This window comes from Phytophthora ramorum (genome assembly GCF_020800215.1).
Source record: "Phytophthora ramorum isolate Pr-102 chromosome Unknown Phyram_PR-102_s0015, whole genome shotgun sequence".
NCBI classification, from domain to species: domain Eukaryota; phylum Oomycota; class Peronosporomycetes; order Peronosporales; family Peronosporaceae; genus Phytophthora; species Phytophthora ramorum.
The window spans coordinates 722,777-739,588 of NW_027150661.1; the positions used below are offsets into that span (position 1 = coordinate 722,777).

Sequence of the window (16,812 nt, forward strand, 5' to 3'; positions counted from 1 at the left end):
CCGCCTCCGGCCGCTACTTTCATTTGTTTCTTTATCGCTGCTATCCACCCGCACCTATTCGTGCGAATGGGTCAGCAGGTTGGTCTGTAAAGACTCTTCGAACGAATGGCGGAAGCGCGCGTACGCCGTGGGCAGCACGCTCACGTCCCGCTTGAGGAAGCTGTCTTGGATCCAGAACTGCACTACATTCAGGAAACTTGGACACACGATCATCACCAACAGCAGCTCTGCGAACGGATACCCGCGCAGCGAGTGGAAGAGCAGTTCACCAAACAGCCCTAGAGGCGTCGCCGCCGCGATCATGACGGACACGACGATGGCCTTGGAGAAGATGATGATCACCAGCCACGCGGACAATTGCAACAGCCACACCCGATACGACGGCGGGTTACCGTACTCACCGCTCTCCTGGATGTTGACCCAATTCATCGCAAAGGCCATCTCCTGCTGCAAACGGAGGAATGCCAGACTCACCATCATGCCGAGCGTGCAGTCGCTGAGGAAGTTGAGGAAGTACCACGCGCACTCGTCCGTCACGGGCGGCATCTGAACGGACACGCCCAGGTTGATGAAATGGCCGGTCGAAGCGCCGATCATCTGCTTGCCGACGTCCATGAACCAAATCTGCAGCGGCCGTCGGGGCCGCTCGACGTGCCGCTTGTACCCCAGCGTCGCGAAGGCGATCACCCCCAGCAGCAGCTGGATGGCATACGATGCCGCGTTCGAGAACAGCTCGCACTGGGCCACATCCTCCTCCGCGAGCTCCGGCAAGGGCATCTCTGCTTTGTGTCGAGATCAATTGTGCACTGGTTGATCTTCAAATGATCGCGTCTCTTCACAAAGATATCGGCGCCCGACTCGTCGCAGCTAATCACTCCGGATGGCCATCATCTCGGAACGCCTCGTTCACTTGCTGGGATTTTATTCATCACTGTTGCGCTGCTTACATGAGATCATTGCTTCATGTTGACTTGCGGCCCTTTTCAGTCGTTCTATGCTGGATTTGGTTCAGAATTTGAAGAGAGCGACGAGATGCACCGGCGCCTGCTGATGGCGGCGTCTTCCGCTTCTTCTTGATAAGCAGGGGACGCGCGGCGGTGGGTGTTAATACCTGCTGGACAACGGTGCGTTGCACTCCCACCGAGCGCGTCTTGAGCCAATTCACAGGTTTGTTAGGTCCCTGAACGGGTGCCTCGGTGGAGCTCTTGGTAACGAACAGACGCGACTTGGGCCCTGCAGGACGGTGGCCCGTTGGGGTATCGCGCTTGTGCGCTCTGGAGGCGCTGGACGTCGGAGTCTTGTGACGACTGCCTTCCGCCACGGGGGACATGAAGGATGCGTCAGTGCTGCCTATTGGCTTTAGTGGGAAAAGGCCATTCTCGGTCGTCTCGAAGTACTCCAAGTCGTCCAGGTGCTCGTAGACCTCGCGGAACGTCGGACGTACTCCCCACCCAGTGCAGCGCATGAACAAGTTGTAGTACGGACCTAACCGATCTTTTGCGGCATCAGGCACTTGCGTCACGGTCACGTCCTGCAGCAGCTTGTGAAGACTGCGAGTTTCCACGTACTCCTTCGGCACAATCTCCCCGACCAGCAACCGGTACAGGATTTCGCGTCCGAAGGCGCCAACGTCGCAGTTCTTGTGGAAGCTGAACGAGCTGTCGAGGATTTTGGGCTCATCAGCTGGGAGCTTGATGCGGCCGAAGTCAGACAGCTTGATATCGGGCTCCCAACTTTGCTCGTAGCCTTCCGGAGGAGTGCGCATGAGAATATTCCGGCACGCCAGGTCGCCGTGCGCGACATTGACAGCTTCGTGCAGCGTTATCATTGGCAAACAGATCTGCTTCAGCATCGCCTTTGTGTCGTCAAACGACAGAGTATAGCGGCGGCGCTTGGACCCGCCCGAGTTGACGCCGTATCTTCTTAAATAGTCGCTCAGCTTGCAGTCCATCACCTCCAGTGCGATGCAGGTGTGCTCGATGGCGTCACACAGACCAAGACACTGCAGGAACCCCTTCATGTGGCGCACCCGGCGTAAGTAGTGCAGTTCGAGAGCGGCGCGGCGCTTAGCCTCGTGCTCTGGGAATCCTTCATGCGGCTTAGCACGCTTCAAGGCTACCTTTTGTCCGTTGATCACTGCAGCAGTCACTTTCCCGTCTGTGCCTTCACCGTAAACGCCTCCCGTGTACTCCACGTCTGCCTCGCAGTTGAATAGTCCAACATCGCCAATCACCGAGGTACTTGTGAAGGCACTGGTCGACGATTCTGTATGCGCCGCTGGTGTGTTTCCTTCAGCGAGCGAGGTCATGCTTTCTTGTGACAGCGGTGCGAGCTCGCCGTCGTGGCTGGCTACAAACTCCTGAGAGAGGCACACCTCGTCCTGTGAGTGCATGATCACACCACCATCCTCTTCTGCGCAGTGCACGACTTCACCGTCACCTTCTACAGCAGCTTCTTCCTCCACAGCAACACAAGGTTTGAAGTCGAGATGTGCGACTTCCGCCAACGATACGTCCTTCTCCTCATGTTGCCCCTTCTGTATCTCATCGTAATCTAGTTCCTCCGTCTGGCTGAGCGGGAGCGAGCAGGACGCAGTGTACGGGCTCTGGTGGAAGATCGGTCGTCGAGGTGATGGGCTCGCGAACGTCGTGGGTCTACGTGCCTGTGGACTTGAAAATGTCACCGGCCGACGCGCCTGTGGACTGGTAAAGATGATCGGTCGTCGTGCCTGCGTCGCGGTAGCAGGAGATGACATCCTAGACGGCGTGGGCGCCTTCACAGGCGTGGGTGCCTTCAGGCGCTGCTGCAGCTTTTCGTTCGTCTTGAGGTTCTTCTCCAGCTTCTTCAGCGCCAGCGCCCTGTTCTCTGGTCGCGGCGCGCGCTCCGGAGAGAACGAAATCATGCGTTTCCGCGTCGACGCCGACGAGCTGCTCTGTGCAATTCCCCTCGCCACGCTCTTCTTCGGCTTGCTGGCGATACCTAACAGCGGAGCGCTCTTCTCCGGTGTCGGCTCAATAGCCGACGACTGATGCTGCTGGCTAATCGTCTCCAAGGGAGAGTGCACCGACGCTATAGCAGGAGACAAGGGCTCCGGCACCGCACTCTTGTCCTCAACCTCCACCTCGACCTCCTCCTCAGCCACCACAGCCTCTTCTACAACCACTTCAGACTCCTCCTTCCTCTCAGGGAACATGGCCTCCGGCGTCATGTTCTGCTCAGCAGCGTCCTGTTTGTCCCGCTCTTCGTCCCACACTTCGTCCTCGTCCTGTTCTGTCTCCTGCTCCTGCTCCTGCTCCTGCTCCTGCTCCTGCTCCTGCTCCTGCTCCTGCTCCTGCTCCTGCTCCTGCTCCTGCTCCTGCTCCTGTCCTGCCTCCTGCTTCTGTTCTGCGGCCTGCTCTTTCGTCTCGTGCTCTTTCTGGACGGTCTTGAGCGCAGCTTGGGCGGCCAGTTTCTCGTGTAGGTACTCGCGCTTCTTCCTGCGCATATAGCGGTCGTTGGACATGCCCCAGGCGCTGGCGACGGCCGTGCGGATGGCCTCCTCGTGCTTGGTCTCCTGCGTTTTGACGTCCACCGTCTGCTCCTTCTTCTGCGTCTTGACGGGCGTCGTCTCCTGCTGCAGGGCGCGCCCGCGCTTGCGGGTCTTGGGCGGCATCGCAAGGGAACTGCTTGACAAGAAATGGCGCACTTACATCCTCGCCTCGGCTGTCGATATTTAGCGAAAACATACAATAACCAAGTGAACATCGTCTTCGGATTTTCATATATTTGATTGGCGCCAAATCTAGTATAGCACCTATACAGCTAGGACATAATATAGATAAACCTACAAAAAGCGGTGGCTCCTACATTTCAGGACAGGATGGCGACCAACGGCGCCGAGGTGGCGCTCTCGTTCAGCGCCGACATGTACCGGAAGCTTTTCCCGGCCGAGTACATGCGCAAGTGTCTGACCAACGAGGTGCGGCCTGACTCGCGCACGATTGAGGCCGCGCGCGCCGTGCAGCTGCAGACGAACGTGGTGCACACGGCCGCCAGCTCGAGCCTCGTGAAGCTCGGCAAGACGTCGGTGCTGACGGCCATAAAGTTGGCTGTGGGTACGCCCGCGGTGGCCACACCCGACCAGGGGGAAATCGGTACGTGGCCTTAAAATTGCATTGGTTTCTAGACGCTGGGGGCTAATGTGGAGGGATGGCAGCTGTCCAGGTGCACTTGTCGCCGCTGTGCTCAAACCGGTTCACGGTGGGACGGCCGTCCGAGGAATCGCAAAGCATCGGCAGTCAGCTGACCAGGATCATCGTCGGGTTAGTGGAGTGCAGTGATATTGAGGGATGAAGGAGTTTGATATTAATGGTGTTGGTGTTGGTGGTTAGCTCGCGCGTGGTGGAGATGGAGAACCTGGGCATCGTCAGTGGCCAGGCGGCGTGGAAGCTCATGGTGGACGTTTACTGTGTGGACCATGACGGCAATGTGCTGGACGCGGCGCTCACGTCGGTCATGGCGGCGCTCAAGACGTTGAAGCTGCCCGCCACTTCTATCAACGAGGCCGACAACGTGGTGTCCATTGTGGAAGGTATTCGTCCTATTGGCCAGGACACCATGAAGACTCCTGCTGGGCACTAATGTCGGTATTTTCCCCTCCCTTTTGTGTTTGTTTTTTTACAGACGGAGACGCCACGCCGCTGCGCGTGGAGCACAGCGCGTACGCCACGACCTTCGCCGTGGTGGACGGCACGGTGCTGATCGACCCCACGAGCGACGAGGAGGACCTCGCGAGCGCCGTCTTCAGTCTCTCATACAGCACCAATGGCCAGCTCTGCGGCGTGTACAAGGCCGGCGGGTCCATCGTGGCGCCCAGCGTGATGCAGCAGTGCATGCAAATCGCCAAGCGGAGCACCTCGACTATGGCGAAGCTGGTGGACGCATCCATTTAGATAGGCCCCGCACTACAGCATAAACTGCATCTCCATATACCCTCCACTCATCACAATGTATCATATTTCACCTTTGCTTCGAAATTAAGCGAAAGAAGATGCGTAACCGCATAACCTACCACATATTATCAACTTGAACTTGTATTAGTTCTCGCAGTTCAAATCTGATAACAGCTCTCTAAAGTGCTACTCGCAGAAAAAGATCCGAAGCAGAACTCGGAAGCAGAGCTGCGCTCTGGACGCAACCACTCCATTCCAACACGAGAGGCGAGTCACGCAGCAGCAGAGAGAGAGAGAGAGAGCCACCCATGAACGAGGGCACGCCGCTGTGGCAGTCGCCGGCCAGCTCCGTGGCGTCTGTGGCCGGATCCGCCGTGCGCGAGACGCGCGCGCACGCGCCTCGACGCGTCCGCAGCTCAGCGATCTTCCCCACGAGCGTCACGCCGCGCATGGTGCGCACTGCAACCGTGGTCGGGCTGCTAGTGGCCATGGCCGTATATATCATCGGCGGTGCGACGCTCTCCACGACAGTGCAGGGCGCGGCGGTGTCCGGCCCACAGCAGGGAATGGATGTTGAGGGCTCTGCTCTGAGGGATACAGAGGTGAAGGATAGCAGGACGGAAAGCTCAACAGACGACGGCGTACTGTTCCTGCCGGGCTTCGGGGCGCCATTGGAGAAGCAGGTGCGTCGCCCAGCAAAGAGCTTTTTTGTGCTTTTGAGGAGCGACACGACGTGTGGCGTGTTCCTGTCGGTGTTGTGGCCGTTCTGGCCGCTCGCGCTCATATGCGTGGTTGTGTTACTCGTGCTGAGACTTATGGACGGCCCGTGCCTCGACTATTATGTGTGGTATGTGAATAGTTTGCAGGCCTGGTCGGAGTGAACTCGCCCAACGCAGGCAAGCTGTTCTACTGGTTCTTCGAGACCCGTGCGCCCATGCAGATCGACGACCGGACACCGCTGCTACTGTGGCTCAATGGCGGACCTGGCGCGTCGTCCATGACGGGGTTGCTCGCGGAAATGGGTCCGTATCGTCTCACCAAGGAGCGGAAGCTCATCCCGCACGTCCATTCGTGGACGAATATTGGCCACATGCTGTTCTTCGACCAACCTGTGGGAACAGGATACTCGTCAGTACGAGATGACGTCGGGCACGTGAATACACAGGATGAAGCCGCTGAACAACTCTATCGCGGCTTGCAGGGGTTCTTCAGACGCCACCCGGAGTACAAGCACAACCCGCTCTACGTGTGCGGAGAATCCTACGCGGGCAAGTACGCGCCGTCGATCTCGCACTACATCCACGTCATGAACAGCGGCGCTCTGGACGAGGACGACATGGCTATCAATCTGACGGGTGTAGCAATTGGCAACGGAGATATGTGGCCCGTGCTACAGACCCGCTCGGTACCAGACTTCGCAATCGCGTTGGGGCTCATCGATTCACAGCAATATGAAGACGCGAACGCGCAGATCAGTGTATGTGAGGAGCTGCACCGACAAGGGCGCGATGTGGACGCCTTCCGGGTCTGCCAATCCGTCACGCAGAAGATCTACGAGGCCGCAGGGAACCCGTTTATTTATGACATCCGCCAAACGGGCAACACCTTCTCGGATCTGAGTACGCTGCTGTCGAGCTACTTCAACGACGACGGAGTACGTCGAGCGCTGAACGTGCCTCCAGGAACACCTTGGTTGTCGGTGGACGGGTCGACCTACGGCACTTCACCGTCCGCTCCGGCACTTGTGCGTCATTTGCTGCAGGACGAGATGCAGGATGTCCCGATCGACGTGTTCCGCGATCTGCTGGACAACTACAAGTTCCTCTTCTACGCCGGCAACATGGACGGCTCGTTATGCAACAACTTGGGCATCGGGCGCATCATCGACCGGCTCGCGTGGAAAGACACAACCAAGTATCGCGTCGCAAAGCGGCAGCCATGGATGGTAGACGGCCGAGTGGCGGGGTTGGCCAAGTCGGCAGGCAACATGAGCTACGTGGTGGTGCTGAACTCGGGTCACTTGGTACCCACAGACCAGCCAGAGGCGTCGCTGGACATGATGCGGCGCTTCGTGAACAACGAGCCCTTCCTCACGCTGTCCCCGTAGCCCCCTCACATACAACAATAAGACCCCTAGAAGACGCTGGCGCCTCCTTCCTCCACTGCGTTTTGACGGCAGTGGGGCGACAGCAGGTTGTACATACAGCACCACCGCTTTTGCAAGTGAAATAAAGGCCGCACACCCACCAGGGTGGATACAGACAGCAATGTAGCGTTGACTTGGTGGTTATAGCAGCAAGATGGCTACATTAGATGAACGCTTTGCGTCCTCGTTCAGACGACGACCGTCCACTCGCGGATGGAGTAGGACGTCACGAGGTCGTTGAGCACGTAGGGGTCGGCCTTGGCGAAGTCTTCGATAAGCGTCTTGTCCGCCACGTTGAAGATGAAGACGCCGGCGTCCGGTGGGTTGACGAGCGCGCCGCCCATGACCACGTGGCCGTCCTTCTTGGCGTTCACGGCGCGCTCCAGGTGCTCGGCACGGAACGGTCCGCGGCGGTCCAGGATGTCGCCCACGTACTCATAGCGCAGGATGTAGAACTTCTTATCGACGGCGGTCGACATGGCGCGGAAGGAGAGCGGCGAGCGAGCTGTCACTTGGCGAATGGTGCGCAGCATCGTGGAGACTACCGTGACATGGATACGAAGATCATTTGTGTAGTTTACACTAGTCGGTGTGGTTTACAGTAGTTGATGTGGTTTATAAGTGCGCATTTTGAGTTTTTGAGAGATGGCGACACGAGCAGAGGCACTGCGTTTGTACCGCGCGATCTACCGCGTGCGTGGCAGCAGATCTGTATTGCTATACACTGTTGGATAGAGGAGACGCTGACGGTTGTGGTGGTGTTCTTTTGTGTGGGTTCTGCTTGCAGGCGGCCGGAAAAATGCCGACGCGCGACCGCACCAACTACGTGCGGCGTCGTCTGCGCCACGAGTTCGACGAGGCACGGGACGTGACCAACATCGAGAGGATCACGTATAGAAGATGATGTTGGTTGTCAGTGTGGTGTATTGAACCTCACAAGTTGCTGTGGTGGGCAGGTTCCTGTTGCGACTGGCGGAGACGCAGCTGGAGACAGTGCAAGTGCAGGCGGAACACTTGACGTCCACCTTCTCTAGTCCAGACTACCATCGCATGTAGAGTCACTACTTATGCGGAAATAGAGGAGGTGACGAACACCTTTTAGAGCCAACACCCGTCTCAGCTTGGGCTAGGTTGACTCCCTCAGTTTGTTGGTGGCTGCAGCTTTCTGGGGCTTATCCAGCTTCTTGGTTGAAGGTAGCTCTACAAAGATGACTGCTTTGCTCGCGGCTGTAAGTTGCAGTTTATGTTGCTCATACCCCGGATCTCCACGAGACCAGCTCGCCAAAATTCGCCTCGCTCGTCGTCATCAGCAGGCGCTAAATGATTTCCGATGCGGTAAATCTGAGCATCGCGCAGACTCGTCCCAAAAGCCCCCTTGTTGAAGCAAAGCGAGTTTGCAGGCGGCTATTCTTCTGAACTAGTAGTTCGCTACTGGTAGTAGTAGTAGCACTGCTCAGACCTTCCCTGTTACTGTGTATAGTACTACCGAGCTGGCGACGACCAACTAAACAAAAGTTGTGCGGTTCGCTACGATGGACAAAGCCCGCATTTCGGGAGCGTATCTTCTCCATGGGGGCCTTCGTCACGAGCCCCCAGCACAGACAACGCCCATGTAGAAATACGCCCTGTCCTCCGATAAACGCTGAACAGCAGCTCGCATCTATCGTATTGTCTGTTCGTACCACTCGTTCAGTACTTTGTCGCTTTACCCAAGATGAAGCCTCCATATTGCAGCAAACAACAGCTTCGTGCGACGAAGATTGTGTGTAGCGTGGACCCTGGACATGCCGTGATAAATCCAGCTTATCGTCCATAGCGTTTGTCTAAATGTATTTAGAGTTCCTCTAATGCAGGCCAAACTACTGGTTATTATAGTAGTCAAATAGTACTATATTACTACAGCGCTGTTAATCTTGCGCCGCTCAAATTTGACTTTAACTAATATTGGCGAATATGGCCTTAAGAATTTTCCGAAAATCGGTACGGTTTTCTCAGTCATTTAGTGTTAAAAGGTGCCGACCGTCATGAAGGATTCCTATCGTTAGTGCAGTAAGCTTAGGAATTTCCTACCTGAAGAATCTTAATCACACAGAATGGTTTGGACGTTGTACAGTTGTGGTCACGTTTCCATGATCACTTTGCATCCAATCCGGATTTGCGGTGTACCGGTTTGTGGTTTCCACCCAAACTTGAGGTCTCTTATCCCGAGATTGGGGGGCCGAAATAAAGATAAGGTCCGAGATAGCAAACGACAAAGTCCGAAATGGAGCAATGGGGTAGGTTTGTTCTGCTACTGCATCCTTGCTATAGGGACAACCTCCCGTTTTGCCGCTTTTGAACGGTATAAATGAGTGGCATACCTGCTTCAGAGCTGCACTGCTCCAAGATAGCGTGACCTATCCCTATTGAAGGCCCAAATTGTAAAACGGGCCCTTCCGAGATGCGGAGCTAAAACAGGTGTACATGAGGAAAAAGGGCTGTACATGTAGTTCACGGGTGGTTTTCGTTTACTGTTACATGTAATCCCTCTAAGTTAATCTGTACGACAATATATAGAATGGTTACCCTTGGTCGTCTTGATCCAGGCAGTCTATCGTTCGCGAATCGCCTACACTGAGTCGCTCATTCAATAGTGCAGTCACCATATGTACATGTACACATGGAGCTCTGCATTCTATCGGCAATCCCTCGAAAGCCGGATTGTACCTTCGTTGACAATACCTGTACAGCAAACTCGCACCTGCGGTTCAAGGTCTGACTCATGTGAGGTCCGTTCTTGAATGCTGTAACTACAGTATTACCACAACCTGGTCTTACTTGGTATTTGTATGTGGTCTTATTTTTCTGGCTAAAATGTCAGCAGGGGGCGAAAGACACCGTAGGTCAGGTTCTCAGGTCTTAATATTTTAGCGACGGCTCATGACATCCGTCTTTCAAATTCTGGATTAATGTACACATGTGTTCTGCCCTATGCAAAGCCCATAATCTGGTCGATTACGAGAACAGTACGATCGTAACCGACCGACACGAGCGGCAATCAGGAGCTCACTGTCCAATTTGCACGCAAGCACTCTCAGCCTCGTCTTGACCAGTAATATTCCCACCTGTGACGAAAACCCGATGCGTCTAAGTTACATCCTGTTGGTGGCGGTAGCCACTCTCTTCGCTAGCGTCGATGCTGCTGTCGAGTCGAAGCAAGTCCAGCTCTCCCAGATGACCACCGCGAATCGTATTGAATCCGAGCCGGACAGTCGACTTCTGAGGGCTGAGGTGGATGGCCAAGAAAGGCGACTCCAGAGCAAGTACTCGCTGACCTACATCAAGCAGCTGGTGAACGACAAACAGTTTCGGAACAATAATTTCCAGAGCTGGAAAGACTTGAGTGTGAGCGACATCACCCTCGCGAAATCGCTGAGTCTGAAAACGGGCCCGTACACGGACCGATTCAAGTGGATCGAGAAAATCATGAACCTGAACAAGGCGGACCGACTCAAGTTGCTCGAGGACTATCGCGCCTTCATAAAACCAAATGCAGCGTAAGGACAAAGGACTCGGTAGTAGGCAGTTTAATCGGCTTGCCATAATGGCTAATGGTTGAGGACTTGCAATTCCTGTTTTGCTTCGAACCAAGAGTCACTTACGAAGAGGCGGCCACTGGATTGGTATCCGTAAATGTCTAGAGGAATCGCGTGTTTGGAGGTTCTGGTGTGGGTGTTTGTGAGTTTCAATCTCAAATTGCGATGCGTCCACGCTACTAACGTCGCCGACGACTGGTACGTGTCAACTCGCTGCACTGAAGGTTCTTCGTCTACTGCGTGTCGAAACTACGAGCGCTGCCAAGTCACTCACCGCTGCGCTCGAGGAGACGAGGATTATGAGATCAAAGACGCGTCGCTGAAGAGTTTTACGAGGCAGTTCGGGGGCGGAGATCGAGAGCAAATTGCACTCATGAACGACTTTGAGGACTGGAAATCGGGTACCCACCACTGGCGATTCGGGAATGCGACCAACAGCAGTAGCATCGAGGACAGCATGCTGGAACCGAGGGCGTGGATTGGCTGGGACACCTTCACTTTCCCCGTGATCGGGTCGCTGGAGCTGGAGGCAGGTTACTTGGTCTTCGACACGGATCGAGCTGAGTTGCGCGGAGACGTTCAGTTAAGTGGTGTTGTGGCAACGACGAGGCTTGGAGGCACTTCAGTTGCAGTGTTCAACTTCATGACGGTTTATCTTGGCGCTGGTGTGCGTGTGCGATTCCAAGGCAATCGAGCGGTTGCGATTCTAAGTCGTAGCAGCTTCATCGTGGACACGGAGCTGCGCGTTCGACCAGGAACGTTGGGAGGGTTTCCAGGAGGTGGCTTTATTGGAGCGGGTACGACTTATCCAGGTGTGAATAACAACAAGAACGGCCCGGGAAGTACGAGTGCTCGGGTGTATGTGAAGACACTGTCGACGTGGGGCAAACACGTGTCTGAAGTGCAGGAGATCGAAACGTCGGTTGCATCTGGGCAGAATCTGCAAGGCCACTTCATACTTCGCTATCCGAGTACTGCAAGCGCTGGGCTAACTACCGAGACGATTGCGTACGATGCGACTGCGCTGGATGTGCGACGGCGACTGGAAACGGCCTTCCCTGACATTGGAGAGCTGCACGTTGAACGAGACGACACGCTCGAGCAAGTGCCTGAAATCGGCCGTTTGTGGCGCGTCACGTTCTTGTCAGCAGTTGGGAACGTCCCGCAGCTTCAGGCACAAAATTTTCTCTCAGGACTGGAGGCGAAGGCGGCGACCCGCACAATTGTCGATGGGAATGAGCTCTCGGGGTCTTTCAGACTGAGCTTCCTGGGCGATTCAACACGCTGGTTGGCACATGATGTCACGGCTGAGCAGCTTCGAAGCAGCTTATTGACAGATCTGGCAACTTTGATTGACGCCCGCGTGACGCGCACGGATGCAAAAGGCCGATGCGTACAAGGATCAACACTAGACGACCAAACAGCGAGCTCCTCGATTGAAGCACTCGATCCAAACTACGACCAAGGTCTGTACCGAGCGTCGGAGTGGTTAACACCTGAAGATGACCTCGTTGAAGTAGCAGACAGCACGAAAAATTACCCTGCCAAGCGTTGCCGCGCGGGGCGTGGGGCTGCTGGTGGCTTCGTGTGGAAACTGCAGTTCTGGACACGAGAGGGAAATGTGGTCCCCATGACCCCGACATCAAGCACCAAGACGGACGTTGCGGCTCCTGCAGTTTTGCAAGTCGATTTTTCGCAACTGAAAGGGGTTGACGCAGTGGCTGAGATTGTTGATTCTCAGTACTTTTCACTTGCATTTGGAGGTGCTGGAGCGTCATTCGCTAGTCCTGGAGGTGTAGGCTACACTGGCGATTCTGCATGGGTAGCGCCTGCGTACGCCGATGAACTAGTGACCGATCTCTTGGGAGGAAGTGGGGGTGCTGGCGGTGGACAAGAACCATTTGATGTTTTTCCAGTAGTGCAGCCAACCCAAGGGGGTGCTGGTGCAGGAGCCATTATGTTGTCGGCGATCAATGACGTCCTCATCGGCCCGAATGCGGTCATATCAGCGAACGGAGGGGCCGGAAGCTCGGCGTTCACCCCTGGAGGTGGCGGCTCTGGTGGTTCGGTGCTGCTAGTTAGTGGCGCTACTGTGTCTCATCATGGACACTTGGAAGCTATCGGTGGACATGGAGGCCATGAGCTTGTTGCTGGAGGCGTCGGTGGAGGAGGTGGCGGTAGCGGCGGACGTATCGCCATTTACGCTCAAAGCTACTCGTCTTGGGGCGAAGGAAGTCTGCAGGTGAGTGGTGGGGCCTCCTCTAATACGGCACGAAGTGGCGGTCGGGGCTCCGTTCACGTGAAGGTTCGCTCTGAATTGGCCATGCGTATTGATTCCTCGATGGGAGCTGCTGCCACAGCCAAATCGCTTCTTGTTCACGGTAGTGAGCGATACGCCAGTGGCTCATCGTATTTATCGTCAAAAACACGTCAAGTGTCTCGCAACGGACCACGATTCATACTCGCAGAGGCTAGCAAACCCACACGCGTCTCGTACTTCGTTCGGGTCGGAAATCTTGAACGAGGAACGCTGGCAGTGAACCGTGGAGCCATCTTCGGAGTTCACCGGAGCGATGCCGCCCCGGCCAATGATGCAATTATGATTGCGATCGCGTTAGTCGACGGCAGCTTTGCACACGAAGCCAACACCTTCCAATGGCCACGACATATTTTCCACGACAAAGTGCAAACTGATCGCTGGTACAAGTTGGATATGACGCTCGATTGGAACACGCACACGTACTCGATTCGCCTCAATGACGTGCTGAAGGTGGCTGGAGCAGCGTTTCAGGGCAAAAGTGTGGCTGCGCTGAGTCTCAACAACTTTCACGCCATGTCTACGTGGTGGGACGAGATTTACGTCGGGAAGGACTTCTTGCTGGGGTTCTCCTGTCCTTGGATCAGGAACGTCCCAGACACGGCGGCTGCAGACGCTGCAAGTGAGAATGAAGGAGCGGTTCTCACGGCAAAGCGTACGTGGCGTAAGTTATGGGCCGAGTCATCCCAGAAGCCGACAACAACAACGTATCACCCGATGGTTCATCATGACAGTCACTTGCCAAGGCAGGAAGTGTACAAGCACGACAACAATGGGATCGTCCCGTTCGACGGTGCACCGCATCGAGCATTTTTCAACGACGTTCGAGAGCAAGAAAGTGAAATTCCCGACCAAAGTAGCTACGAGGAGCAGCAAGCGGAATTGCTAACGGGTAACGAAGGAGAAGAAGTCATTTCGTACGCAGAACTATTGACGATTGAGGGCCTTCCGCTCGATAGCTTCATTGTGGAGCCGCTGGAGACGGGCATCGATTGGGAAGCAGAAGTTGGGGCCTCTAGTGCTAGTTCGCCATCGCCAGAACCTAATGCTCCTCAACACCCAAGCGTGTACTGGTACTCGGAAGTGTTTGATGCCAACACGGGGCGTGGGGGGATCGGCGCGTGCTCTAGTATCGACTACAACGAGTGGCGTAACGAAGGCCTCATGCTCCATTTCACTAACCTGACGGATCCGTTTGGAGACCGTCAGGAAGACAATGGAGGCTTGCTCGCTGATCGGCCTAAAGTGGTCTTCAATCGCGCCACTAAGCGCTTTGTCATGTGGATGCACGTCGACAGCGCTTCATCGTCTGCAGCGAACACGATGGGTCTCACGGGCGTGGCAAGCAGTGAATATCCGAATGGACCATTCTCGTTTGTTCGTAGCTTATACCCTGACGCAGCGCCACTAGAAGCACCAGGAGGACAGAGCGTTAACGAGACGCACGATCAGACTGTCGCCATTCTTGCATCCTCGAGCGGTGAAGACGCTGCGTACCTCGTGCGGACGTACTACAAGACCGTCGAGTACTGGTTGCCCCGGCCTGTCATGGATCCGCTTTGGCAGAGCGTGCAAAAGCCAAGTACAGCAAAAGACGGAGGAACCGTGACGGATTTTGGATTGAGTTACCATCGAGCTTTTCATCACATGGGCTACGATGATCCGACGGATATTTACCTGCAGCGCTGGCGCATGGAGGACACTCCCTGGGAAGTTATCTGCTGCTCGCTTGTGAACGCGACCAACTGCGTGTCCGTCACGACGGTGCCGCAAAAGCCGGAAGATGTTTGCCCAGATGGAATGAAGAAGAAGGTGATTTTGGGCCAGGCACAGACTCAATCTGCGAACGCCACGACGACCGCCGTTGTTGAAACTCGCTACAAGGACCCGAACGATGATGCCAACAGCGCCTTTATCCCGACGGCGTCTGTGCCGGCGTACACATCTTGGGGATTTCAAGTACAAAACACCAAGACCTGGCGTGGCAACTACTTTGACGCTCTCAGCACCAACATCACGCTCTTCATCTTCAAGCGCTTCGCTGGAGAACGTCGACGCCACGAGATCGAGGATGACCCAGCGATCGAGTACGTTTACCCGAACGAGGAAGAGCTCACCGAGAACACCATTCCCTCCAACGACACGGAGATTCTAGACGAACTGTTGGGGACGTTAGGTGTACCTGTGAGCTTGGCCTTCAAGAGCAAGTATTCGTCCTTTGATCTTGCCGAGATCGACCGCGACAGTGATGGGAAAATCACGTCCTACGAGATAGCGCAACTAGAGGAGCAGAAGGCGCTCAAGAAGCTCACAGCCGAGCTGGTGGATGCGTTAATCGCAGATTTCAACCTCATGAAGTGGAACCAAGTCGACATGATGGACGCCAACAAGGACGGAGTGATCACCTTCAAAGAGTTCGACAACTGGCTGGGCGTCGACCCGAATCTGCTCTTTGATCGGTTCGATCTGGACAAGAGCGGCTACCTGGACGAGAACGAACTCGCCCGAGCGCTGTGGTATCGGCAGATGCCTCGGCTGGACGCTGCCATCTTCGTGTTGGATCCGTCCTTTGACGGGCGCGTGTACTACGAGCGATTCCGCTCACTACTGCTACAAGCACCTGACTACGTTTTCAAATCGTACGACTTCGATAGCTCCGGCTCACTCTCGCAGGTCGAGATTGACCTCATGGCGAAGGATTTAGGCTCTGCTCTTGCGCGTCCGGAGGTGCTGGCCGCACTGATAAACTCGAGTACCAACAGCATCACAAAGGCCGACTATGCAGCGTGGTTCAGCTCCACCACCAGCCTCGTCGACGACGCCCGCAACAAGTTGAAAGTGGATAACGCCGTGCACGCTACCGGTCCCGATCGGCTTACAGGCCCGCTGTACGTGGTGGAGCGACGACGGGCCAAGTACGTGGCCATCAGCGCTCTCACAGACGACTACTTGGGCACTCGCGGCCTGCTACGTGAGGTCGAGGGAGACTTCGAAGGACGGGAAGCTCTTCTCAACTTCTTCGCCTTCAGTGAAGATCTGTTTGGGCTCGCGGACTCGGCCGACGGAGCTGTGCTGGGCGACGAGATCAGACCGTTCCGCGAGTTCCTGTCACCAGCGATGCTGCGCGAGCGCGCTTCGTACTGGAATGGGCGTCACTGGGAAGGTCGACCATCGGCACCGCCATTATTCACTTACGGCTCGCAGTGCTTCCAAGTCGCCGGACTGGTTGGCACGACGCTGGACGAACAGGAGAGCGGCTGCTTGCCTTGCCGCACCACTTCTCCGTACGCTTCGGACGTGGTTGACCAGTACCAAACCTTTGCACGGGGCTCAGCTCATTGCCAACCACAGAAGGAGCTGGACGCGTACGTCAAAGCGTTCGACCAGCAAGTGTCGATCCAGCTGCAGTACCAGCAACAAGCTCAGCTCGGCCCGCAAGGACTGCAGCCGCACATGTCGCCGTGCTACAACCAGTCGCAGTTCTTCCCTTGCGACGTACACAAGGTCTTGGACGGCGACGTGGCCGACACACTTGGCAACTGGACAGCGCGGGAGACCGCGCAGAGCTTGGCATGGGAGAAGCACCCGAACAACATTGGGTCGTCCGTGAAAATCCGAGCCGACGACTACCAGTTCGAGTCAAAGGGACCTTCGTACATCGAGCGCTTCCCTCACCGGCAGCGAGAGCCGCTGAATGGAGCTGCACCCTTGAACAGTAGTACAACGTACGAACCTGATGAACTCGCAGACGTCCTAGGTGGCGGACGGTGACCACATTCAACGAACGGGCGTCGTAGACAATAAAGCACAACAACCAACGGTTTGCTCTCTGACGAACCTCGT

At 55.8% G+C, this 16,812-nt stretch overlaps 8 protein-coding genes across 8 annotated transcripts; 5 read left to right on the forward strand and 3 right to left on the reverse strand.

The window, feature by feature from the left end:
* Positions 1–54: 54 nt before the first annotated feature.
* Positions 55–777, reverse strand: KRP23_12573 (Store-operated calcium entry regulator STIMATE; the record flags this gene model as incomplete). Its single annotated transcript, XM_067883207.1, has 1 exon — positions 55–777. One exon carries the CDS (start codon positions 775–777, stop codon positions 55–57), a length of 723 nt encoding a protein of 240 aa, XP_067739481.1.
* Positions 778–961: 184 nt separating this feature from the next.
* On the reverse strand, positions 962–3,652 carry KRP23_12574 (Reticulocyte-binding protein 2-like protein a; the record flags this gene model as incomplete). The annotated part of the gene is made up of 1 exon (XM_067883208.1): positions 962–3,652. One exon carries the CDS (start codon positions 3,650–3,652, stop codon positions 962–964), a length of 2,691 nt encoding a protein of 896 aa, XP_067739482.1.
* Positions 3,653–3,859: 207 nt separating this feature from the next.
* On the forward strand, positions 3,860–4,931 carry KRP23_12575 (Exosome complex component RRP43; the record flags this gene model as incomplete). The annotated part of the gene is made up of 4 exons (XM_067883209.1): positions 3,860–4,133; positions 4,196–4,301; positions 4,371–4,570; positions 4,663–4,931. The coding sequence occupies 4 exons, from the start codon at positions 3,860–3,862 to the stop codon at positions 4,929–4,931; spliced, it is 849 nt and encodes a 282-aa protein (XP_067739483.1).
* A 308-nt stretch (positions 4,932–5,239) lies between these two features.
* On the forward strand, positions 5,240–7,038 carry KRP23_12576 (Serine carboxypeptidase-like 47; the record flags this gene model as incomplete). The annotated part of the gene is made up of 2 exons (XM_067883210.1): positions 5,240–5,614; positions 5,791–7,038. The coding sequence occupies 2 exons, from the start codon at positions 5,240–5,242 to the stop codon at positions 7,036–7,038; spliced, it is 1,623 nt and encodes a 540-aa protein (XP_067739484.1).
* A 227-nt stretch (positions 7,039–7,265) lies between these two features.
* KRP23_12577 (uncharacterized protein) lies at positions 7,266–7,556 on the reverse strand (the record flags this gene model as incomplete). Its single annotated transcript, XM_067883211.1, has 1 exon — positions 7,266–7,556. One exon carries the CDS (start codon positions 7,554–7,556, stop codon positions 7,266–7,268), a length of 291 nt encoding a protein of 96 aa, XP_067739485.1.
* A 166-nt stretch (positions 7,557–7,722) lies between these two features.
* KRP23_12578 (LYR motif-containing protein 4) lies at positions 7,723–8,133 on the forward strand (the record flags this gene model as incomplete). Its single annotated transcript, XM_067883212.1, has 3 exons — positions 7,723–7,770; positions 7,865–7,968; positions 8,034–8,133. The coding sequence occupies 3 exons, from the start codon at positions 7,723–7,725 to the stop codon at positions 8,131–8,133; spliced, it is 252 nt and encodes an 83-aa protein (XP_067739486.1).
* Positions 8,134–10,197: 2,064 nt separating this feature from the next.
* KRP23_12579 (uncharacterized protein) lies at positions 10,198–10,617 on the forward strand (the record flags this gene model as incomplete). The annotated part of the gene is made up of 1 exon (XM_067883213.1): positions 10,198–10,617. One exon carries the CDS (start codon positions 10,198–10,200, stop codon positions 10,615–10,617), a length of 420 nt encoding a protein of 139 aa, XP_067739487.1.
* Positions 10,618–10,749: 132 nt separating this feature from the next.
* KRP23_12580 (uncharacterized protein) lies at positions 10,750–16,740 on the forward strand (the record flags this gene model as incomplete). The annotated part of the gene is made up of 1 exon (XM_067883214.1): positions 10,750–16,740. One exon carries the CDS (start codon positions 10,750–10,752, stop codon positions 16,738–16,740), a length of 5,991 nt encoding a protein of 1,996 aa, XP_067739488.1.
* Between the last annotated feature and the right edge of the window lie 72 nt (positions 16,741–16,812).